General features: G+C 33.5%; 2 protein-coding genes across 7 annotated transcripts; one reads left to right on the plus strand and one right to left on the minus strand.

Moving 5' to 3' along the window:
• LOC128231858 (replication factor C subunit 2-like) lies at positions 1 to 9,387 on the plus strand. The gene is made up of 9 exons (XM_052945096.1): positions 1 to 139; positions 4,102 to 4,213; positions 4,734 to 4,840; positions 5,254 to 5,355; positions 6,040 to 6,140; positions 6,883 to 7,040; positions 7,670 to 7,735; positions 8,255 to 8,449; positions 8,824 to 9,387. Exons 1-9 carry the CDS (start codon positions 63 to 65, stop codon positions 8,938 to 8,940), a joined length of 1,035 nt encoding a protein of 344 aa, XP_052801056.1. The 5' UTR covers positions 1 to 62; the 3' UTR covers positions 8,941 to 9,387.
• Positions 9,388 to 11,275: 1,888 nt separating this feature from the next.
• LOC128232011 (coiled-coil domain-containing protein 74A-like) lies at positions 11,276 to 25,024 on the minus strand. 6 transcript variants are annotated; one of them, XM_052945341.1, is made up of 11 exons: positions 24,933 to 25,024; positions 23,901 to 24,020; positions 22,984 to 23,062; positions 22,341 to 22,521; positions 21,807 to 21,938; positions 21,410 to 21,478; positions 20,278 to 20,416; positions 19,636 to 19,816; positions 18,704 to 18,876; positions 16,863 to 16,895; positions 11,276 to 15,625 (listed from the first exon to the last, which is right to left on the minus strand). In XM_052945341.1, the coding sequence occupies exons 2-11, from the start codon at positions 23,969 to 23,971 to the stop codon at positions 15,487 to 15,489; spliced, it is 1,197 nt and encodes a 398-aa protein (XP_052801301.1). In that variant the 5' UTR covers positions 23,972 to 24,020; positions 24,933 to 25,024; the 3' UTR covers positions 11,276 to 15,486. The 6 variants fall into 6 exon arrangements, with proteins under 6 accessions (XP_052801301.1, XP_052801300.1, XP_052801302.1 ...); XM_052945340.1 differs by having other exon boundaries at positions 24,906 to 25,024; XM_052945342.1 differs by lacking the exon at positions 24,933 to 25,024 and adding an exon at positions 24,762 to 24,865.
• Between the last annotated feature and the right edge of the window lie 1,189 nt (positions 25,025 to 26,213).

Genomic DNA, 26,213 nt, shown 5'->3' on the forward strand with positions numbered 1-26,213 from the left:
CCAAGAAATTGCGGGAAATAAGTAACACAAAAATTCCATATTTCTATTATTTACTGTCAACAATGGAAGATATGGACACCACTGATATTCAAGAAAATAAGCCTAGCACGTCTGATACAAACGTTTATGAGGCACCCTGGTAAGATGTGAAATTGGGTTCTCAACATCTACTGTCAGTCTCACCTGGTAGTCCAAATAATTGTACGTTGGCGCATCCTTCACATACAAATTGTTTAGTATCAAAAGTGGGTAGTTGTTCCGATCAGGATTCCGGGTTAAAGCATATAGAGTCTATAAATTATCATAAAAACAAGAAATATTACCAGATAATGTTATTTTATATTAGTTCTGTACACAAAAATAAATATCCAACTTATAATTATGAGTTTGACGGCTTTTTTCATTTCATTCTGTCAAAACATAACGATAAATACATGAAGGGCACCTGCAAGGTTTCAGGGCAAAGTTTTAAATCGCTCGGAACATTTCGGCCATGGCCAAGTTGTTACGATTGTATAAAGAGGTCTATCTCGAAGCTTTGTCTGAGGAGGACGAGTTAATACAATTGTATCGAGTTGTTCCCCTTCGCATCATTGTTTTCTGTGTTAGTCAACTTTCGTTTTATTGGAAAGGTAAACAACTTGTTTTAATGCATTAAATGCTTGTTTAGTGCAAAATAACATTACACTTACATGGTAAAATATGAATATAACTCTTTATGATCAATTTCAACCATAAAATACTTCACTTAAAACAATTTCAATATTTTTAAAACACCCCCGTTTTTTGCACATTCCCGTTTAGACGTTAGAGATTGGAAGAATCCCGTATAACACGTCTATTATTTTAGACTACAGTACACTCAACGAGTTAGACCCACTTTCCGTTTCCCTTCGCGGATTTTTGTTATCGCGGCCAACACAATGATTTTATCGACTGTCCGCGTTCCTCGGAGTTTGAATTTAAGGCCCTCGGAGGGTGATAAGTCGACCGAAGAATAAAGAACTCGGCATTCCTCGGAGGGGTTAACTCCGCGAAACTCTGCGGACACTAGATAAAATTCTACGCTAAAGTTATATTTATTTTATTAAAATTTTCAACAGATTACGACGGCTCTAGTAAATTGCTATTATTCTTTTTCCTCTGCCCGTTTTGCATGAAGTTAGCTTACCACAATGCAGTCGTATTTCACAAGTTGCACATGCATCTTATAAACATGTTTTACTAATGACTGATAAACTCATGAAATTCTCGGTTACACATTTTCGGAAAATCAGGAGGCCTTCTTGCCTCGTTTTCTGTGGAAAATTCCATGAAACGTCATAGCTATTTTTAACCACCAATAATAAATAGTATATTCTACATTGTATTGATCACGCGCTTGACGTCAGAGGTCATGGTTCAGAATCTCGTAAATAGTCGGCTGCTTTATGATGCAATAACTTAGTGGATATACTTTAATGATTCAATGTTTATAATTCAAGACAATATTCAATTGGCATTTACGGACATGAATACAAATTAAACGTTGGTACATGTAAGAATCTTTTACACTTAACAATGTGCATAAGCATAAAAATAAGTAACTTCTAAACAAGAATGATTTCTTGCTTATCTGATTAGACTCGGAGTTCCGCCGCGGGATCATAAAATTGAACGATTCTCAACGCTATCGTTCATATTAAACTCGGCGGTAAGTCAGCCACTCGGGGGGGATTTTATTGAGGGCAACAGTTTTACCCTTGGAGGAAACCCGCGATCATCGACTTTATCCCTCGGAGTGAGCGAGGAAAGTGGGTCTAACTCGTTGAGTGTACTGTATCTCACCTGGGACCAATAATACAGTATTACCCTGTTCCCAGCTCTTACACACAACCAGTCTGGTTGTGTGTAAGAGCTGGGAACAGGGTAATACTGTATTATTACCTCACAGGGTTTTCTCAATCAATTGATATATCATTGACGATAACAAGAATTCCTAAATTATCTCAAATAATTGAAATTGTTTAGGCTCCAGTTCTGTCATTATTTTAATCAACAATTCGCACTATGCCATAAAACATGACAATAATTAATAGTCCTACAAGTGTCAAAATGTGAAGAAAAGTTTCTGTTACACACATAATTGTGGCTAATATAGAAAGATGCCATGAGTCTTTATTACATATTGTGATATATTCCATTAATTCAGTGGTGAATGTTATATAGAAGAAGCTTTTCAAAGTTGAAATTGGTATCAACACTTAATTTACCCTTCAAAACTGGCTTTGACTAAATTTTCTTCTAAGAAGTGGAAATTGGTGTATTTGACTTTTGGTCCCACAAATCCCTGGTAAAGTCGCCGCCTGCATGGACAAACTGCTGGTTATTTCCCCGCAAAATGCCCCTGCACCCTGGGGACATCCCAGGTAATGCACATTGCCCGCTATTTTTGGCATGAAAACAAAACCACCGCATTCACTCAGTACTGCGGAGCCACCTGTAAGGTAAAAACACGGCCTATTCCCCCCGGTATTCCCCCGGACCTGGGGGGAGAAGGATGGTGTAATGGAGGTGCGTGGTTACAATTGACTAGTGCACTACAACTACATGAAAAGATTGATTAACTTACCATTTTCTGTGTTAGCCAATGAAATCACTCAATGAAACCGGTGTACTCAGAAATGAAAATGGAAAACCAAACCAAAACTCAATTTGTCATCAATTTTAGTGGTGAATTTCAAATACCGTAAATGACTGGGTATTAGACGCACTTTTTTCCCTCAGATGTCGATGCCTGCGTTTAACAACATTAACAAGCTTTTGACCTTTTTTCAGGCCTAGCGTTTGTTTAGACTTATGTAGTAAGGGGTGTTACTCGCGTCATGTCGATTGAGTATATATGGGTTAAAACAGCAGTTGAAGATCGGGATACGGTATATCAAAAGATGTTTATAATTTAAAAAAATATTGTACGATTAAAATTATTCAATATTATTTTGAATATAACAATAATTAATCATGCATATAAAGAAGCAAAGCTGTGCACTGTCAAAATATTTTTGTCAGTTGTACTATAAGGTGTGAAAAACTTGCACTGCCTTTAAAGCTGATTAACATACCAATACTACAAACTGTTCTGATAATGGTCTTGTTTTTTTGCACTTTGCCACGTTCTTTATTCTTTTCTGTAGGTGTTGACATTTTGAGAACAAACCCGTACAATATAAGGTTTTTGCATTACTAAACTATTCTCAACAGGTTATCGTTTACGATATACTGTCAGAAAGAAAGCTTACAAATTGTCATATAAAGATACTTTTCAGTGCCATCCAGGTACAAATTTTAAATAATTTGTTATGTTTTTATATAACATGAAACGAATAAACAATGAAACATATTTTTGCTTTGTATTAGTATTGTATGGTTTTAAAAATAACCATAGTATTCACGAAAAAAATAAAAATTGTCACTGTCAACAAACATGGTGGCCGATGGCGCAACGATTTTGACATTTTTCTATGCGTCCTTTAACCAAAAACATAGATTAAATTATTATTTTTCTCAGATTTTTCACGGACTTTTTTGCCTGCATCTTATACCCCCTATTGTCTGTTATACCCAGTCATTTACGGTAGATAATTAAATATGTACAACAGACATAGTGATTGGAGTTCAAACTTATGATTTTTCAATTAACTGGTCTTGGATATGTCATTGCGAGCAACATTGCATATTTCGTGTTATGGATTTTGTGAAAGTGTGTCCGAATCCAATCATTTATATTATTATTGATAATTCAATATAGTGGTGATTTCAGTCATTTAAAGTCTTTTATTTTTTTAACTAGTCACTTTATATAAAAAATGTTGTTTTAACATAGATACTTCTTTAATTTCATTCTGTTGAAAAAATTAACAAATTGGGTTGTACTCCTTTTCTATAAATTTTATTTATGGTTAAAAAAATGAGAGTAACCCCAGTAGTTGTAACTTTTATGAGTCATCAAATTTTCTGTTTCAATTTTAGTGCCAAGCCCTGTAGTTCACTTTTTAGCATGCAAGTTTAAAATGAGTATACATTTTAAATCTGTACTGTTTATACTACTTTTAAAATGTTCAGGGTTGAGAAGTACAGACCAGTTAAACTGAAAGATATCGTTGGAAATGAGCAGACCATTTCAAGGCTGGAAGTATTTGCAAGGGAAGGAAATGTTCCAAATGTCATCATTGCTGTAAGTAGCACACAAGTTTCTATTTAAATAAGCTATCTGCATGCAATTTTTCAAATAATTTAAATGAACTTTTTTGTGGAAAGTGCTAGAATTGTATCTTCTTTAATAACTTTTAAAAACTTTAATGTTTGAATTACATCAGTTAGTATATATGTTAGTGATAAACAGCATAGTATTAACTTGCCCTTGTCCTTTGGCTTGAATAAGAAATATATATTTCATAAGAGATTTATTTGATATATTTGTCACAATATCAGTGTAAATAATATTTGTCTAACAACAATTGTGAAGAAAGTAATATAATCCTTTGCTAAGGCACTCTTGTTGGCATAATTTGACCACAATGCAAACTCACATACTGGACAAAAAATTGGTAACATTTAGACAAATTTTGATATTGGAAAAACATTCTATGAAGATGCCATCAGACGAAGTGGTGCATTATCAGGGATTTAGTTGATTGTACAAGTTCTTGAAGGGATCAATACATTGATTGACAATGTTGGGATTTTTACTTCAGGGACCCCCAGGAACTGGAAAAACCACCAGTATTCTGTGTTTGGCGAGGGCCATGCTAGGAGCGTCATACAGGGAGGCTGTACTTGAGCTGAATGCTTCAAATGACAGGTACCGATGGAGAACTTAAATCAGGCCATCTTAAATTCCAGCCACCCCTTCTAGAGTGCTACCATAACCATTCTAAAGATTGTTCATGCCAATGAAAGATCAGCATATACCAGAGCAGTCATTGAAATTAGACTTTCAGATAAACAAGCCCGAATTCTTATACTATTGCATGGAATCATATTTTTGAACAAGCCCTGCTCTATAAAATTCAGAATTTGAGCAAGCCTGGAAGACATTTTACCAGTGCAGTGCTTGTGGGCTTATGCTAATTTCGACCACTGCGAGAGTGTGTTTTTATTGAATAAAATATCTCACAGGTGTAGAGCATGTCACATTTAGCAATTCTATACTTGCTGTTACAGACTGCGGTTATTTTTATCACAATCCCCTTTTAATGATTCTCATTATTTCAGAGGAATAGATGTTGTCCGCAACAAGATTAAAATGTTTGCACAGCAGAAAGTTACACTGCCAGCAGGTCGTCACAAAATCATCATCCTTGATGAGGCAGACAGGTGAAGTCTCAAGTTTTGTGATCAATTATTTAATTTCTTGAAAAAAGCATTTTATTGTTCAAATTTTTAGTATGAATAAAAATAGTTCTGACACGCAGCTTTGCATTGAAAATACATGGTTGATCTTGATTCATTTCTTATCATTTTTGTTTAAAGGATTATTACGTTACAAGTAGTGTGGGGAATCGGTTCCAGTTTGACTATTGATAATCGATTCCACTCGAGTAACCAATTATCGATGTAGCACAACGGGTTTTGATGTTATGTGTAGGATTGAAATTATTTAGTACTCTTGTTGCATCCGTCCATATTGATAACGATAACACTTGAACTCTTCCGGATTAATAAATGAACTGAATGCAAACAACAAAAGGAAAGGAGAAAACAAATTGCCGATAGAATTGATGATCGATAATGCCCAAATAAATTTATTATGGCAGATTACAGGCCCAACCAATAAATTTTCGATCGGTCATCGAAACATCACAAGTTACAAGTCTGTTTTTGAGATGTGATATTGTCGGGTCACAAGTCTTATTGGAAAAAATTGGGGTGTGGATTTGTCTTGCCTTAGTGTAATTGTTGCTGAGGTGACTTGAGATTCAATAAATTGCTAAGCTTTCAAAATACATAAATTAATTTATAGTCACATTATGGAGTCAAAACCCTAGGGATTTATTTCAGTATGACAGATGGAGCACAGCAAGCATTGAGAAGAACCATGGAGATCTACTCCAAAACTACACGCTTTGCCTTGGCCTGTAATGCCTCAGACAAAATCATAGGTAGGCTCCTCCTTCAGCTGATGAAGAAAATAGTGAATCTGGAAATTGGGATATCCAATTGCATTTAAATAAAATATAAAACTGATAGACCTCCTGTAAACTTCAGGGCATGACATTAACTTTATTCTCTGATTTCGCAGTCTTGAGAATATATCTGATTTCACAATCTGTTTTAATACCCTTTTTCAAATGTAAGAACTTTCATTAGGATGTAAATTTCTCAAGTTGTATCTGTTTAAAAAGTTAGGCCAAGCAAAACTAAAGTTGTGGGTCCTGTTACATGCTTGAAAAACAACAGGTCGGGTAGGTAGGGTGAGCATTCATTTGGAAAATTATTTTATTAAGTAAAAAGAATGTGTATAATGTTATATTCAAATTGTTTACATACATACACATTTTGGCATGAATGTTGCCAAGAAGGTAACACATTAATTGTAAATTGTATCACTTTGTACAACATGATTTAAATTTCCAATATTCAAGTATTTAAAAACAACTTATTTTGGCCCTCCAAAAATGATTACAGTTGGAACTTAAGCATATGGTCCCTGGTTATTAATGGAACCACAACTTTATTTTTGTTTAGCCCTCTTTTATCTGACATGCATGTTTTGTGACAGTGTGTCTGACACTCATTTAATTTTGTGAACCATCAAGACTGATACAGCTATCCCTATTACTGGTAATGTTTATATATATTCATGATTATGGACCAGTAATGGATTAAATAAAATGTTCACAGAGCCTATCCAATCACGGTGTGCAGTTTTGCGGTACACAAAGTTGAGTGACTCCCAGGTCTTGAAGCGTCTTTTAGAAGTGTGCGAGGCAGAAAACGTGAGCTTCACAGACGATGGACTGGAGGCTATTGTGTTCACAGCGCAGGGAGATATGAGACAGGTTGGTACATTCTAGGGATTGAAAATCAGACCGAAACCATAATGATGATTGAAAATAAACAGAGTAATTATCCTGTCAATCCTCAACTTCAAAATCAAAACTGAAGATATGCACAAGGGGGAGCAGTTGCAAAAATGTTTTCCTTACAAATGTAAGGAACAAAAGAAAATCACATTCAGTCATTCATAAATATCACATTTGGTTTAAAAAATTGTCAAATCCATAGAGAGCCCTAATGAGTTAAAAGACTTGATATTGGTAAAAACTTCTTAGTTTTTATTTTATAAATTCATGTCGAAGTTCTAATATTAATATATTCTTCAGAGGCAAACAGTTCATTTATGACAATTTATTTTCATTCCGCTATACTTGTATCATTATTAAAAGTGATACACAAAATAAGCTTTTTGTATTTATTAGTTCATGTAATATATATATATATATATATATATATATATATATATATATATATTCATGGATATTTATTGAAAAGGTGTATATAATTAAAAAAAATATTATTGAAAAATACATGTGAATGTAATATCTCTGTTCATCTTCTTCAAATTACACTTAAATGATAGATGTGTTCAAATATGACATTGCTACTGATGATTGTTTTCTTGTTTCAGGCTCTCAACAATCTTCAGTCCACATATCAAGGATTTGAACATGTTAACAGTGAAAATGTATTCAAGGTATATGTAAACCATAGAATTTCAACTCCAGATCAACTTCTGTCTGGTGAATGTGTAATATTAATCTACTACCTTTTCATTTGAAAGTATGATAGAAGCATTCAGTTCCAAATTAACAAAACATGATATATACATGCCATAATCAAGATCTAGACACTATGATTTGACACAATCATATCTTTAATTCAAACAACTGTGTGTTGTTTAAAGGTCCTATTAAGTTCAAATTCTGATGAGTGACTTAGTGTATTTAAATTATTTTAATGCCCGACTATTGTTCATCAATTTACATAAACTGAACAGTAATATCAGACCTATCCGTTTACTTGTTTGGCATTTTCATTTATAAAAGGGTGATCCGAGAAAGTGATAATTTAAGAGATAGTAAATATCCTGTCTGATTTTGAATTTTATTACTTAAAAGGTATAAAATCTGGGTCCTTAGATTAAGCACATGTCAGTGAGAATCTATTACATATCAGGACCCGTAATGTGATTATCTATCTATATTATCATCAGGTATGTGACGAGCCCCACCCCCTCCTCATTAAAGACATGTTACAACACTGCGTGAATGGTAACGTTGATGAGGCTTACAAGATCATGGCTCACCTCTGGAACCTCGGGTACTCGCCTGAGGATATTATCAACATTGTGTCACGGGTCTGCAAGAATCATGACATGCCTGAATATCTCAAGCTGGAATTCATCAAGGTTTGTCTGGATTTTTTTTCTCAGTGGCCAAGTGTTAATGCTATGCTAAGGAGTACCGTAATAGAAGGGTGCTGCTCTCTGTCCTTTTTTAAAAGCTCCCTTCTGCCCCTATGGAGACCAGCATGGACAACCTTTTCTTTCTGTTCATATGTTCTGATACTGAAATACATGTACTGGTAGTTCACTTAATAAATTTAAATGTTCACTTATTTTGTACCTATGTTTAAGATCTCAATTGTATGTATAAAAAAGTTAGCTTAGCTTTGTTATAAATTTTTTTAGCATATCACATTAGAGTAGAATAAATATGTGGAAATTTATACGACACTTTTCACTCGACCTGAGACTTGTGAAACAATAAACGCATATTTCAGGAGATCGGCTACACCCATATGAGGATAGCAGAAGGCGTGCAGACGCTTCTACAGATGTCCGGCATGCTGGCTAGGCTGTGTAAGAAATCTGCAGAACCCAACGTGCTGGCATCCTGATGGGCAGATGGGGAGTAGAGTGGAACTGTCAACAAAACAAACACTGAGATAAATATACTGCAATCATTTCTGTTTGTTACGATGTGCAGTTGAAGTCAGAAAAAGGCTTATTTATTGTATGTGTATGAAATGCTGTATATCTGATTGTAAGAGCAATTACGTGCTAACACAAACAGTGCTGAGCGGAGGAGCCATTCTGTTCTTAATGTTATGATTCTGGTGGATAGATTTATGTAGTTGTTATTGAACAATTATTATCAGTGTTTCATTAAGTGATATTTCTATAACAGTACACTGTGCTTGCTTCAAAATTTATAAGTTACTGGAATTGCAAAGATTAAAAAGTCTTTGTTTCCAAACTTTGATGTAAATTGATTTGCCCATTTTTTGCATAAATTTGAGTTTAGAATATTGAATTAGTATGGAAATAAATCTATTTAAATAATGTTCTTGTGTTTTGTTTGCTCACTACATGTATTTAGAACAGTGTGAATGTTATTCTTTTGAAAATATTTATGCCCCCCTTCGAAGAAGAGGGGGTATATTGCTTTGCACATGTCGGTGGGTCCGTCAGTCAGTAGACCAAAGCTTGTCTTGAGTGAAAACTCGACCATTCCTTGTCATCAAACTTGACATGAAGGTTGGGCCTGACCAGTAGATGACCCCTATTGATTTTAGGGGTCAAAGGTCTAGGTCACAGTGACCTTTAATGTGAAAAGGTTGTCAAAGCTTGTTGGAATGATAACAATGCCTGGACCTATGGTCATCAAACTTGACATGGAGGCTGGGCCTGACCAGTAGTTGACCTCTATTGATTTTAGGAGTCATCAGGTCAAGGTCACAGTGACCTTGAATGCGAAAAGCTTGCCTGTGTAATATTTCGACAATGCCTGCACCCATGGCCCTTAAACTTGCATTTAGGTTGGGGGGGGGGCACTAGATGACCCAATTGATTTTGAGGTCAAAGGTCAAGGCCACAACTCATTGGTCATTTAAATTTATGTCATATTGACTTATTCTCTGCTGGTAAGAGGATACTTGTTTATCTCAAAATACCATCATCAGAACATGATTACAACTGTACCTACCATCCTCACACTTTCAATGGTCATAATCTTTAAACTGCATCAAAGGCATCCAATGCCAATGACAAATCAGCTCTCATTTCGGTCCATGTATATTTTATTCAATTGTCCAAATATTCCTGACAACATGGCACTCAGGGGGGACAAGCATCTCTTGTTTGTCTAGTTCCTTGAAACAGAAACCAAAAATAGAGTAATTTATCTTAATAGTGAAAAACCAGCAATGAATATCAAACCAGCGACAATGAAATGTGTCCTGAAGATTATTGTGTAAAAAATCATATATCTTAGTTATCAAATTTAAACCAATAACATGTTCTTCAATGCCTAATTTCAACCGTCTACCCTTCAGTGCTGCCATGATCTTTTATCGTTGCCAATTTGTGCATAAATCTTTTACAAATCATGGGTTTGACAATACTATTTTCGTAACATTTTTGCTTGTCTTTTTCACAAAGAAGTATCCGAGACTTGGGAGTCCTTAAAGGTGTCTATTTGAGCTATGCTGGCTTGGAAACACAAGCCTATTCAAATAAAGCATGGCACATTTTGAAATAATGGCAGAATGCTTATGTGTAGCAAGTCACTGTAATTAATGGAAATACACAACTGAGTCGTTATTCACTGTAAATAATTGCCATACGTACATGTGTAGCAAGTCACTGTAAATAATGGCAATATGCATATGTGAAGCAAGTCACTGGTTAATATAATGGTTTAGGTAAAACCCTTACTTGAATGAAAAAAACCTATAAGCATTGGTCTTAAGGTCTAGTTGACTTTGCATTGGACATCCTATCTAGGTCAAAAATAGACAAATATGATTTCATTGTGCTTATTTCAGGCGGTTTCACTGAAGGGTGATCATGCGATATTTAAAGACAATTATTGGATAACCATGGTATGAATAGTAATCTGATAATTATCGGAACCCTCCATCAGCTCCATGAGTTCGTTTCACAATATCACTTTTTTATATAACATAATTATCAATTATCTCACTATGCTCTGACCATAAAGATCATTTATATGGAACCAATCCCCTCTGAAGCTGAATTGTCGTTTGATGCCTTCCACATTCTGCTTTAACAGTGATATTCAATTTACTGCATGCATGAACTCTTCTAACTAAATCTTGTACTTATTGAACATGTAGAATAAAACCCAATTTAAAAGGATGCACTAACATGAACTGCTGGTAGTGCTTTAAGTTATTGTTAGGTAGAATCTAGGTAAGTTAAAACAAAAGAGACATTTGGGAGATCTTTTAATGGAATTTCTTGTGAACAGATTGATTAAATGAAAATGCACAGTAAACTATCACAATATTGTATACACATAATCACCACAGGTTTAGATACAGCACAGAAACATGATACTTTATAATTGGAGATAATTAAGAATTAAATAGAAAGGCAGCTGTTGAAGTGTAATCGATAATTATTATTGCATGTGCTAGACCAGACTGTTGCAAAATTTCAGAAATAAACGTGTAATTAAGAAAATAAATCTACCAATGCTTAGATTCAAGAGAGAAATCATGTTCATTAAAACTTAAAAGCTTAAAACTTTAATACGTCTATGCAAATAATGTAATACTTTTATTGCAAAATATTTACTTAAATATTATTTTTATAAACATTTCCAATTATGTTTATTATGTAAATATACTCTTCATGACTTGGAACGAAATTTATATGAAAAAAATCAAAATCATGATACATGAACATGCCTGAAGGTTATAGTTTATTTCCTAGTTGAAGTATTTACAACTTTCACGTTATTTTGTGATTTATATGATTTACAACGCATATATCTCTATACTACATGTTTTGCATCTAAACTAAGACTAGCAAATGGCATGGCAATAGGAAGTTTGTCTAGGAGAAGTGAGGTGACAAATTAAAAGGTGGATAATTAATGTACAGTATAAATATACTGACTTAGATTAAAACAAAACTCCAGATAAAGCAGAAATATCTTTACCCTTTTTAGCCCCTTATTTTTTGCTTTTAACAATTAGCCCCAAAATACCCCAACTTTTTCAGGCAAAACTTCCCATCGAACAAACACTGTGGTGTCTGGTTACATAGCTTGAGACATTTATTGTACTTGGCTGTTTCTGCTACATGTACACATTCAGATGGTACATTCATTTAATCTTCCAACATCAGGGCCGGTATTCATAAATCATCAGCTGCCAATTGTGTAAAACTTTGAGAAGCTGTCCACAGGCTTTTGGCCAGATTTCACAAATAAATTATTTGATTAATTAAAAAACAATTATTGGATAAATACTGGTCATTCCATAAACTTGGCTGACTTGTACTTAACCAAACAAATTACCATCCGTCAATTGTATAAAACTGAGTAAGTTACACACAGGTTATCTTTTGGCTAGTTTGTAAATAAAAGTAATTGATTGGTGAACAGCCCTTATTGGATAAATATTGACCAATCAATGTTTTGGGCTTACTTTAACCAGACCAAAAAGGTAACCAGTTAAATAAAACTAAGCTGCTGATGTCATTTCCTTACTTGAGATGATTTCCTAAAATGCTCGTAGTCAAATTTAATGATATTTATATGTGTTTTTATTAGATCAAAGTTAAGTATAGATTATCTTTACAGTCTATGAAAATAAAGTGTTTATGCCATTATGAAAAGATTATATCAGTTAGCGAGTGAGCTACTTAAATAGGAATATAGGAAATGACTTCACATGTTTTATGAATACCAGAGCTGGGGTTGTTGATTTTTCATGCTAACTTGGATCCCATTCACATTTTCCATTATAGGTATTTATATAAAATGATAAACTTACATTTCGACATTCTATACACACAGAAAAGACCAGACTTAAATTATTCTCATTATCAAAAGCTTAATATTAAAAGCTTAATACCAAGTTTGAAGATCAGTCTGATGTTCGGTTTTATATAGCATGTGTGTTAAGTAATAAAATCATTTAAAAAATCAGCAATAAACTCAATGTCTTTGGACCCTATCTCTCAGGTAACAACTCACTAAAATCCCTTTCCCACATATAACAAATCTGAAGTAGATGAAGTTGACAAACAGCTCAAAAACTTTGTGGAAAAAGAAGAAATTGGTCATATTGAGAAAATTCTCCCTTTGTCACAATGTTTCAAAATTCATCTGCTGCAAATGCATCAGAAAGCATATTTATTTGTGGGAAAGGATTGTACATTAGTAAAACAGATCCTTGGTGTACACATTTAACGACAACACTTTATAAAACAACATAATTAAAGTGACATTTATATAGTTACTATGATATACTTTAAATTTAAACAACACATCATTAAATCAATGGAATTTTCTATTATCACAGTATTAGAAAATATACAACTTTATTAAAAACATTCGGAAATACAGATCAAAAATATTGATTCACAATATCAATGCTGCAAAACATTATAAAGTCTGAAATTGAATAGAAGACATATAAAAAACAAATATTTTAAATTTTGTTGAAAGATTAGAATTGGGAATGACATTGTTAAATTAATAAAATAAAAAAATTCATATCAGTTGTCATTATAAGTTTTGTCGAAACACCTACACATAATAATAATATATATATATATATATATATATATATGTTACTGTGAATATTTTCTCAATAGTCAAATTAATACTAGTCAATGGAACCTGAAACATTAAATATATGTTCAATTACTTGGAAAAACAATCTACACTATCACACATGTGCACAACAAGGCTATCATTGGAAATGATGTATGCTCCCCAAGATGGTACAAATTTGGAAAGGAAAGCGCAAATTGGAAAAATATATTTAAGTGTTCTTTTTACTTCTGGTTATACATAAAGCAAAGGCATTGCTGAGGACAGATGCACAATCATATCCTCCACTGAAATAAGTACAGAAGAATCTTAAGTGTTTCATAAAAAAGCAAAGGAATTCGTAAGAAATATGCCCGAGAGAAAACATAAGCAAAAAATTGATACCTCAAAGACTTCTGGAGTTATTCTTCACACAAAAATCAGATGTAAAAAATGAAAAAAGGGTTTTAACTCTTGAATACCCAAAACATAGTTATATTTCCAGGGCACTGTACTCCTTCTCAATAAGATGTATCTGTATAGTTTGGAGTTATGAATTCTTAAAATACCAAAGACAGAGCTATGGTTCCTGTCCACTTCACTATATATTACGTATATGAAATTTTTAAATCAGTACCTCAATGACCTTTGGGGTAGTGCTTCAGACTAAAATTAAGTAGAAAAGATACAGTTCAGGGGAGATTATTCAGTAAATATGGCAGGTAGGATTATCTGCACTTCCTCTCATTGCCACCTGTCTTTTTTCAAAGATTTGTTTATCCCTTTAGTTCTTTTTGAGTAATGGCCCTGACAGGCAGCTTCCTTACTAATGACAATGATACTGTAAAACTGAAAGGGGAGGACAATCACCAATGACTGGAGCAATGATAATGGTTCTTGCACACTGCACATAGGACTGTGACTATGTGTCAAGTTTCACTGAAATCACATCAACAGTTTTTAAGTCATTCTCTGGACAAGGCTGTAATGGAAGAAAGGACGGACAAAACTGCAACAATATGCTCTCATTTCAGGAAGCATAAAATGACTGAACACTTTTAATCAGAGGCTGAAAACTGAAAAGAAGAAACCTGAATGACAATATCGAAACCTTGAGCATTTAAGCTTGCATTAAAATAAGAAAACCTTGACTCATAACTCCTATTTACTTCAAATACACAATCTAGCACCTAAAATGTGTAAAAAGAGTTCTATTCACATTATTGGCAGTACAATCCCTAACAAGTATGAAATGTATGGTCTTGTATTAAAACATACATGCATATTTAAATGATAAAGATGATTTACATGTACATTTTAATAGTATTTGAAGTGTTAAACATATTTAAAAAGCTTGACATATAAAGAAGTAATAAAACAACAAAACATTTTAAATAATTATAAAACAAAGAACTCATTCCTTGCAAGTCACAAGTTTACACAAACCAGTGTAGATAAAAATAAAATGACATTCTTAGATCCACAATCCAGTGTAAATTAAAGTAAAATGTCCCTTTTAGATCTTCTGTTCACCACTAACATAACAAAGTCTTTCAACTATTAAAATCGTAACAAGATACAGTCCATAACAAAACAACCAACAACTTCAAACTGAAGCATTTCTCTGAAGAATTTATTTCTCACTTTCAATTCAACTATTCTTTTCAAACTCATAAACCACCAAAACTGTTAAAAACATCTCTCATAACAATCAAATTTCAATCTCCAATCTCCAAATCTCCAATTTATGTACCGTTCTTAACAAATCACAATGCCGCAACATTTTCCAAATAAAAAAACAAGTGAGAGTGAAAAAAGAACAAATTTTGTGACTTAAAACAAACTCCAAAGTCTCTGAGTGACTTGTAAACATTTACTGGAGGACCTCCTTCTTCAAGCGTGCCTTCTGCAAAATCTGTGAACGCTTCTTACGCTCGATGGCCTTGTTGCTCACCGTCTGCTTCAGGGCGGGAAGGTTTACGCTGTCTCGCTGGATGTATGCGATCTCTGGGCTGAAAATTCAAACAAAGATTACATCATTTAAGTGCCAACCATAAAAGAAATCAAGCTTGCTTGCTAATATTTAATCCAACTATCATGTTCTTAGAATTTCGTTTTATTTCTAATAGAACTCCTGTTTATTTTCCAACAACAGTCATGATTTTGAGTCCTTTTTTCTTTTTTGAAGCAGCTTGCAAAGACATTATTTTCAGGTCTGGTAAAAGATTTCATTCACCAGTAGGCCTGTATCATTAAGCTTTGTGAAATATGTTTTAGATGAAAGCTAGGTCAGGTCAAGTTCTTAAGTTGCAAGATATTTACTTAGAATGGTATTCAGAAACATCAAAATTGATTGTGTTTTACCCTTCTACCATCACAGATCACCATTATTACAGACACACACAGCAGATCAGTTCTATAAATCATTAATTTATCCTTATTTGAAATGAGGGGAGTCATATTCAGTAGAAAAAGAATAGTGGATCTTTGTCAGGCCAATTTGAAGATACGGTAACTTTTTACCAGCATTTTTGAGACATGGAAAGGATGGTGAATATTTGTTCTTGAAATATATATCTATCTATATAAACTGTTGTTACCATCTCCCTAGTCTAAACTGTCTCCTACAGTATTTTCAGCCTTAAACACATAACACAAAACATAACCAATAATTACACAGTATGATGATTTTGAGTAAAACAAAACAACTAAATTTGTTGGTGAGGAGCCTTATAATTAAATGATAATATGGTTTTATACCATCTGATGCAAGCACATCATTAAGGCATCTGTTGACCGCCACCATTATTATGCATATATAAAATAACTCATTAGTTTCATGCAAATTTCTGATCTACAGATAAAAAGATGGCACAAGACATCACTTTCGCAGCAGATTGTTGAAATGAAGATGAGTGATTGTAAAAATGTTAATTGAATTATTTTTTAAAACTGTGATAAATTTTCGATAAAGAGAAAGCATTCAACGAAAAATAGCATTCCTGACTCATGAAAGTCTGCAATTAACAATTGTAAACATTATTTTTAAAACTGTAGGAAAAGCATGTCATGAAAAAATACAAAATTTTAGCATTGAAGCAATTGCAGTTAGCAAGAGAAAAATATAATTATTTCTTCCCGATTAACTTCCCTTTAAAAATGAGAGAAAAAAACAACATCCCCAAAACTTTGTGCTTGAGCAAAGCTGACAGAGTGCTAAAAGTAAAACCCCAATTGTTGATGACTTACTCAATTATTTGTTTTTCAATGTCTATAGTAGTCCTATAAGGATAATAATGTTTAAGTTGCATGCGATAAATAGCTTAAAGAACTTAATTATGGTGTTCAAAAACATGATGGTCAATCAGAGTCGTGTTAACAGACCATATAATTCATACATTTCTTTGTCATGATGCCTTAAAGCTGCACTCTCACAGATTGAAAGTTTTGACAACTTTTTTATTTTTTGTCTTGGAACGAGCCATTTTTTGCAAAAAAACATGGAAACCATTATATCAAATAAGACTGCTGACAAATAATTAGATCACAGATTCTCATCTTTAAGTTCAAAAATTGATGTTTTATGCATTTTTCTTAAACAGTTTAGACCATAAAACATTAGTTTTCGAACAGAAATATGAAAATCTAAGATCTGATTTTTTGTCAGCAATCTTATATATTATTGATTTGCAGGTATTTACACAAAATTGGCTCTTTCCAAGACAAAAAATAAAAAAGTTGTAAAAATGGTCTGTGAGAGTGCAGCTTTAAAGGTACAAAGACTAGATAGATGCACAAAAGAACTGCATTCATTTTAATGCATTAGAAAGTTTAACTCATTTGATTTTAATGATCAAAACAAAAAATACCCGGTATGTCTGATACATGTATGTGAACAGATAAACAAATATTTAGCTATATTTCAGTGCTTTTTTTAACTGAATTTGTGGCCACGTAACTGTTAATTGAAACTCCCATGTATATGGCTAATTTTTTATCTGTGTACGAAGCAATTGCTTTTTTTTTGTCAAATGAGTTAAACATAATAAATTAATAATGAATAATAAAGGATGAAAATTAATATGTTTATTCTTGCATCTGATCTAGACTTCATGCTATTGAATTTAATCCAATTTGTAACCATGTGATATTCAAAGTCCATTTCATATATGAGCTAACATTGAAAATAGGTATAGATGAAGGTAAAATTGGCAGTCAGGAAACACCTTTGTGGTGGAAAATGAAATGGCTGATTTCATAGAAAGGAACAATTCAGTGTTGTAAAAGATTCAGTGGCTCATTTATGCATGAACTAAATCAGAGATGGAAGCGTTTTGATACCTGTTCTACAAAACTTTATCTCATTTGTCTTGTCATATTTAATTTGGAAACAAGTGGCTTCACAGACATGTATTAAAAGACTTTTTGAAGATTCAACAACTTTTCTCCAGTGTTTCCAGTGTCATAAACAAAATGAAATACAGTTTAACAGTTCATAGTATCTGTTTCATGATTTTTTTATGGAAAGGTGCTATTTATTTATACAACTGTCATTTTATAAATTTCAATTTATTTCTGTTCCTGCAATATAACTCTAAAAGAATAAATAAGTTGATACAAAAGGCAATTCATTGCTCTTTAATATGATAAACTTCTTGTGTCATTCTGTGCTCTTTAAAATGGTAAACTAAGTTTTATGGTATGTTAAAATGGGTAACCCTGCACCCTATATAGTACCTATATCCTTAAAATCTAAGACTCAATGAAGAGTCAACTGTTTGCACCAGAGTTAATTAAAATTAATAAATCAAACATCATAGTTAGAGCTTGCATTCAATGATGATGGTGGTTGAAAGACAGAATTGTCATGTACACTTGAATTATGCTAGCCACCAAGAACTCTATTTACAATGAAACACAAATGTTCTAATATAAATGTAATACTACTCCAACCTCAAACAATGCTTAAAACATTCATACAATATATGGTAACTATAATATGAATTATATGTTTTATAAGTTGAATTTTTTAACAACAATTCTATGAACAATACGAGCAATTCACACACCACTTGAGCCTTCAAACTTACAGTTTTCTCGATGGATTCTTCATCTGCAGTTTGGGTAGAGATTTATCTGCCCCTGATGCTTCTTTCCCTGAATGGTCCTCCTCTGTGACATAGGCCTTGGCAAGAAGGTAGGCATCCGGCGTCCACTTGTGAGAGTACAAAACATCACGTAGGTCCGACTTAAGGTTGTCCAGCTGAAAATTATCAAGTTGTATATGGTATATCAGTATTTGGTTAGATCAAAATCCACAACAGTTAAAAGGAATACGCTTTTTATGTGGCAGTTATGTCCCTTAACTTAATCTAGTGAATCTAGTTCAACATTGCATGGGTAATAACTTTAAATAGATAGCACTCTACTGAAATTTGATTGCATGAGTTTCTCTCCATTGGCCATAGATATACAAGAAAGCTGCAAAACAATTGCAAATGCTCATCTGTTATTTTGAGTCGAACAAGGGACATAAATCCAGTTATTGGCCTTTCTATGCATATGTCTACTGTCTCTGGCAACATGTGTACCAAGTTTCTTTCGAAAGTATTGAACTTTTATTGTTATGGCCAAGTTTCAAGTTTTTGCACGCCAATGATGCCACCAAGGGTATCAAAATTAAGTTAAAAACAGATAAGCTGAAAACATATTGCTGTGGCCTCTTTTACTATAAAACTGATCATGATTTCTACCCTGTGGGACAACATCTGCTCCTGATTCTGCTCAAGCTTTGTTCTTAAAGTTAAATAAAGTAAGCTGATTTTATTTCAGAAAATCCTTTTGGTAATAATAAATAAATCTCTTATTTCTATACCAGGTAAGTATAATTTGACATTCATTTCAACATCCTCAAAGTACATCTACACCTAGTTTATCACTACATGTATGAAGAGTGACATAGTCAAACTCTGGACAGAGTATAACTCTGCACTTTCTATATTTAACACCCAAAGTGTCTCACTTCATGCTGTTGTTGCCCATTGATCTGCTGGAGGCGACGTATAATTGCCTCGCACTCCGCAAGAGTGGGTTGGCGACCCCCGGCAACATTGAACAGGCTGCCTCCCGACGTCAATTGCTCAGCTAGGTTTGCAGCATTCCCGTGAGACAGCTGGGCTTTCATTGTCTCTATTGTGTGAGACCTGGATAGAAGATCAGTTTTATCTTGAAAGATGCAGTAAAATGTATTTAATATGTAATATGCTTTAACACATAATGTTAAGGCAAGATTGAAAGGCATAATGAAGCTATGAAAGAATATAATGTGGCCAGGCAATAGATGTAACCCATAATTCACACAATGCCAGTACAAATAAAAAGCTTCTGGTATTTTTAGGTTACGTTTTTTATATACTTATTTATACAAACAACTTATTTATACAAGCTTTTTTATACAAACACAGTGCTTATATTAAGCCCAAATGAGCAAAATCATAAAGATACAAAACAGTGGAACTATTTACAATAGAGAACAGAATCATAAATATATCTTTACAGCTGATTTAGGACATCCTAACAACACTGACAAGAAGCAGTGACTAAAATCCAAGCAGGTTAATCTCAAATATAATCTATACTATAGTCTGATTCTAAAACTACTTACTGTTTTTTCTTGATGTCCTCGTTCTGCTCAATGAGCTGTGTGAGGTAGGCGTTCCTGTTGCGAGCCTCGCGTAGTGCATGCTTCAGCTCCTTTATCTCCTCCTCAAGGAAGATTATCTTCAACTCATCCAACTTTTCCTCTGGGGGAGCAGATAACAGTTTTTAAATTCAGACTATGATTTAAACTTATAATGTTACTTTATCAAATGAACAATTTATTTAATACAAGTTTTGATCTCCTCTTTATTGAACTTATGGCTATTGTTTATTATAGTTAAACTAAGTATATAATTGTTAACATGGAATTGTTTTCTTCTTACATTAGATTTATAAAGTATTGCTTAACTACTTGTAATACTCTTTCTTAACGATAAGTTAATCAGTTTGTCCATATTCAAGCAAATGTGTAGTTCTCTATGATGCAGTGCATGTTAGTAAAGGGTAATGTCTGCTTACAGTACACAGCAGATACAACTACATTTATGATAAGTTTCAAATTATGAAATAAAAACCAAGAAAATGATGGCAATGCACATTGATCATACTTAACCTGTGCACTAATTTACCAATGATACGATGACAACTCTTCATATTTTGTAGCTATTCATGATTGAGGTCATGCATAAAAATATTCTAGAGACATTCATTTTGAAATCCATGGAGCAAGATCAGTTGCTAATCAGTGAACCATTACATTAGATTACACTGTAAAACAAATGCGTTTAAAGCTTGCAAGTGGTTCAGTGGTAAAGGTACCTGCCTCTCACCCAAGAGATTGTGGGTTCAAGCCAAACCAGGCGTACCTTCTCATGGCCTCTCAAAAAGGACACATTTCTGATTTCTACCCAGGAAACAGACTCGTGAATGATTCTTATCAGCTTTCAGCAGTATTTACAATCAAACAAAAATAAATAAGTATAAACCAACAAAATGCATCTGTTTATTGTTACAGAATTGTGCATGTCTACAAATGTAAAGTGTTGCCTAGCAACCTAGTGACTGGTTACACCCATGTGAATGAACAGTGTTGCCTAGCAAATGAGTGACTGGTAGCTTCAGTGTTGCCTAGCAACTGAATGACTGGATACACCAATGTGAAAGTGCAAAGTTGTCTAGCAACAGTGAGAACCAACCTCCTCTTGAGGCACTGTCAAGTTTGATATTGTAGTAAGTTCCGGACTTAATGGACAGAGATGATGATTCTGAAATCCAACTTTCATCATTGACAAAAACACAACAAAAATCTTCCTGAGCAAAAAAAAACAAAACAACTGAAATGTGGCAAAAAACAATTTTCCAAAAACTAGCCCAGCAATGCCAACAGCAGTATCATATTTTGCTTCTCTGACTTTTTCAATACTGTTTTTTTTTCTACACAAAATTAATTACTTTATTTTGTCTAAATCGGAGGATGCTAAGCACAAATCCAACATTACCTTACTTAATAAAAGGGAGAGAAACCCAATAGAAAACAATATACCATTACTATTTTGAAGCATACTTTGTAAAACCATAAGTACTCAAATGCACCTTTCTCTAGAAAGCGACCCTCCTTGCCTGTCCGACTGCGCCTGCTGCTGGCACTGGTAGTAACAACTCCTCCACTCTGATGTTGCTGTTGCTGCTGCTGCTTTTGAGACATAACTATCTTGAACTGTAGGTCTGAAAATTTTGTATAAGTATTTCAGAAGGACGACACCCCTTGAATTTCATAATAAATTACAATAACTAAACAACTTATCTTACTACAGAGAGAAGAAACATTATTTCCTAATATCAAAGTATATCCTTCATTGAGTATTGAGTAACTATAAGTTGTCACCTCAGAGCAAGAACTCAATAAATACATATACAAATAGAAGCAGATATGGAGTTACTTCCTTATGGTGAGAAAGGGTTTTGGAGATTAATTCATATGCTATAACTTTCAAAGTATTGATAGGTTAAAGAATACTATATTACCAAAAAACAAAATTTCTGGTACTGGAAATTTAATAAAAAGAATTAGAACCTTGTTTTATGAAAGAAATTCTACTATTTGTTTCCAGAGATTGAGTAACCTACCATTGTTTTGTTTCTTGAGATTGTCAATCTCATCATGTAGAGATTTGAGCACCTCGGTGTGTTGTTGGCGCAGGAACTGGATGGATCGCTCTAGGTGGTGTATGCGCTGGACGGGGTTGAGCTCGGACAGATCCACGGTCCGATCTTCCCCATCCTCCCCACCCAGCTTGTCTGATACCGTCTGTAGGTAGACAGTGAAAGATAGTGAGTGTTATACGGAATATGCTTAGAATTGTCATACGTATCATGTTAGAAGTACAAAAACACTTGTCTCCTTCTAAGAACAGCAATGGAATCACAAAGCAAATAAAATATGCAGCCATGCAATACAATGAATATAATAAGAAGATAAAAATAAAGCACCCTAATGAACAAACAACAGCACTGCAAGTATAGGCAATGTGTCTTGGATGGAGAACCAAGTTTTTGTGTATATTTGTCTTGCGTGTACAACTTTTAAGTCATCATCAATGTCACATTTTTTGCACAAAATGAATGCAGACATCAGTTTTATAAAAATATAGATTGTTTTTTGTCTTACACGACTCAGATTGTGACTGTGAAACAAAACGAAAACGTTTAATAATTCCAATCTTTGACTTTATAGCAATTTCAAGCAAATAGATGATTCAGTCAGAAATACCGTCAGTTTATCTTTAGTGAATGGTTTTGGGTAGCCCCCTCTGTTCAATGTGTTCACTCTTGACCATTGTGGCAGGGTTCTGGAAGGTAGGGAAATCAATATTGAATAATTGAGTGATAAAAGGAGGGATACTGCTGTTTGCAAATAAACATTAAGTAACATGCTTGTTCAAAGAATGTTCGAAATGCAATTTTGCATCAAAGAGAAAATCTATTTATACTGTCACATTTGAGAAGCCAGTGGCATTTCAAATACTTTCATCTGGCACAGTACTTTTCTTGAGAATGTAATCTAAAGACAACATTAATTTGGTTGACTGAAGTGATACCAATGCAAACTATACATAGATACTTTGCAAGCTTTGAGTCTAACTCTTTAATAGTTAGTTTCATGATATTTATTTTAAATATGTACATAATAATATACACCAAGTGTTGAGGGTAGTCAGTTCTTATATGCCCATATGGGTAAATAAGTTCAACACACCCCCCCTCCATTCATTGACAGGCCATAGATGTTTGCACTTGAATTGACATTCATTTGAGTTAAAGTCACAAAAAGTCAATGCTTCAAACCTTCAAATGCTAAGTTAATTTGCAACAGCAGATTGTTAACAACAAATTATAACATGAATATGGTCTAATTAAGAATGATAAAACAATTTAAAATCCAAATAAGACATACTACTCAGCATACATATTATTATTTTCAGAATTAAAAAAACCTAGATGATATCATTTTCTATTTTTCTTTCAAATAAAATCTTGCAAAGTAATAGTGCACTCACACAAATTGTCTTTCTTACAATATATACTTCAAATGAATACCTTTCCTATTTGTCTTTAATCATTCATTTTGATTTACTTTATCATCATTCACCTAAACAGCAGAATGGAAAACACAAAATCAGTGAATACCCGAGTGGTGGTAGCTGGTTCATGGAGGTGAGATCGGATAACTTTTCTTGCACCACTCCTTGTTTCAGCATTGTCCTCTTACAAACCCTATCTACATCCTATCCCTTGTTTAGACTGTGGCTGAAAAGAAGTAAATGTGCAAAAAATCAAATTCCTCTTAACATTCAGTTGAAGAACATGTATCTTACTGGACACGAGAAAAAATGTGAGTCATGGTACTGACTCACACAGGTCAGACAGTATTCAAGTTATCCAAGCCAGCTGGTCGAGCACTTGCAAACATGGGTTTTTGGGTTTGTTCCCTGGACTGGCAGCATACATGTATCTAAATCTTATAACACTTATCCCAAAGTGATAGCACTGTTTGTGTAATCATTAGCAATGGTGTCCAAACATTTGAGGACACATTTCCAGTTTGCACACATTGGTCAGGGAGTGCAATTCAAAGGATTTGCACAATACTGTTGTTAAACCTCCTTTTCATCTGTTAAGTTATAATCACATTTCCCTAAGCTTACAAACTACCGCAAACTACAATGTAATTGTATGCAGGTTATTTGGGTAGGTTAGCAACTTAGTTGGTAGAAAGCCTGACTTGCAACCAGGGAGTCCTCAGGTTTATCACTGGACTTGCCCAATATTTTTTGTCTGAGATACATGTATTCATCGCATAAGCTGCAACATTTGTTAAGGATTTCAATAAGGAATTAATTGGCTCTTTATTTAATTTGAAAAGCCAAACAATAACAATTACTAAATGGGTAGCAGAATTAATATCATTAAGAGGCCATTTATATCTTTGTACAAGCTAATTTCAATTATAATGATAATACGTTATAAATAACATTTAAACTATTTTACATTATAAGCATAAATGTAGTTGTTGAAGATTTTCAGAAATTCGAGTAGATTTGGTCAAATTGTGGCCAAATATTTCACCATAAATAGTTTATTGTTTGTTTGTTAGTTAATTTATCTGACTGTATCAAATATTACGTGTATTACTCATATAAAGGAGGTACACTATTGTACACTATTATAGATGGATAACTTCAAAGGCAGCTAATACGTGACATTTCTCTTGAAGTAATCGTTGCTACTGACGCCGCCATTTGCAATATTTCTTGGAAGGGAGATAATCACAACGCTTGGACTAACCCAACGAAACGCTGTAAACGTTTACAGTATACTATAAATTTAAGTTGATAAGATAACTTTTAATCTTCTTCGCAGTGATCTCCCCTGACAAGCAGGTAGATATGTGCCACATAAAGCGAGTATTCAGCTGGATTTCAACTATATAAACTTTATACATAAAAAGCGAGTTTTTTTATATATATGTTATCTTAATTTACATAATATTTTTAGCCATGTGGTTGTCATGTTTGCAGTAATAACTGTACTGTAAGGGAAGTAACACTGCGTTGAGTTTGCATACGCTTGCGTTGAGACAGTCATTTTGGAAAACACCTACATGTTTTTGTAGCCGATACATGTTGAACGCATATTTTGTGGACACAAGAGTTTTAATGTGCATAGATTCATATTATTACAAACACTATTTTGTCCCACAAATATCAGTTATTTTGACTTGTTCTTTCGATGCAATTTCGATACATGCAAGGATTTTTGACAAAGAGTCAAATACAAACTATATTAATGTATTGTGAACATGTTTACAAACATTTTACTATGAGTCATTTAGGAATGTCGGTATTTTCCATTTCCATTTCAAAACAATAATATATTGATTTCGGATCAAGGTTCAATTTTCGAAATACGTAAGATTATTATGTATCGTTATTTGAAGAGTATACTACAAATGTATAGTAATATATTACCATGTAGCTGTGCAATGTTTATGTTAATGTTTAACATACAAATTGATGGGCCAATAACTTGTTAACAAATAGTCGATGTCGATATTTGTTTTTCTTTATGACTGTGTACCTCTGCAAATAAAGGCCGTAAAAGAATGTTCAGATGAAACCCAATTAAAAGTTATACTTCACTTATTTTCAAATTTGATGCTTTGTGTAATGTTTTAATTGTTCAAGTAATAATATTAAGGGGTCTATGCTGTTGCAATAGTCTTGTAATAATAAATTAGCACCCCAATTCATTATAATTCAATTAATTTGACCATGCCCAATTGTTGAATCTAACCTTTTCCAAACGCATGGTTTAGTTGAACGACACTTAGATCCTACATGTATATCATGCATTCAGACAAAACAAAATGTGTTTCCGGATTGAATTTTCACCACTGAAATTCGTCCTAATGAGAAGAGGACCCATGGAGATAACATATTA

The sequence above is a fragment of the Mya arenaria genome, chromosome 4 (genome assembly GCF_026914265.1).
Source record: "Mya arenaria isolate MELC-2E11 chromosome 4, ASM2691426v1".
Taxonomy (NCBI): domain Eukaryota; kingdom Metazoa; phylum Mollusca; class Bivalvia; order Myida; family Myidae; genus Mya; species Mya arenaria.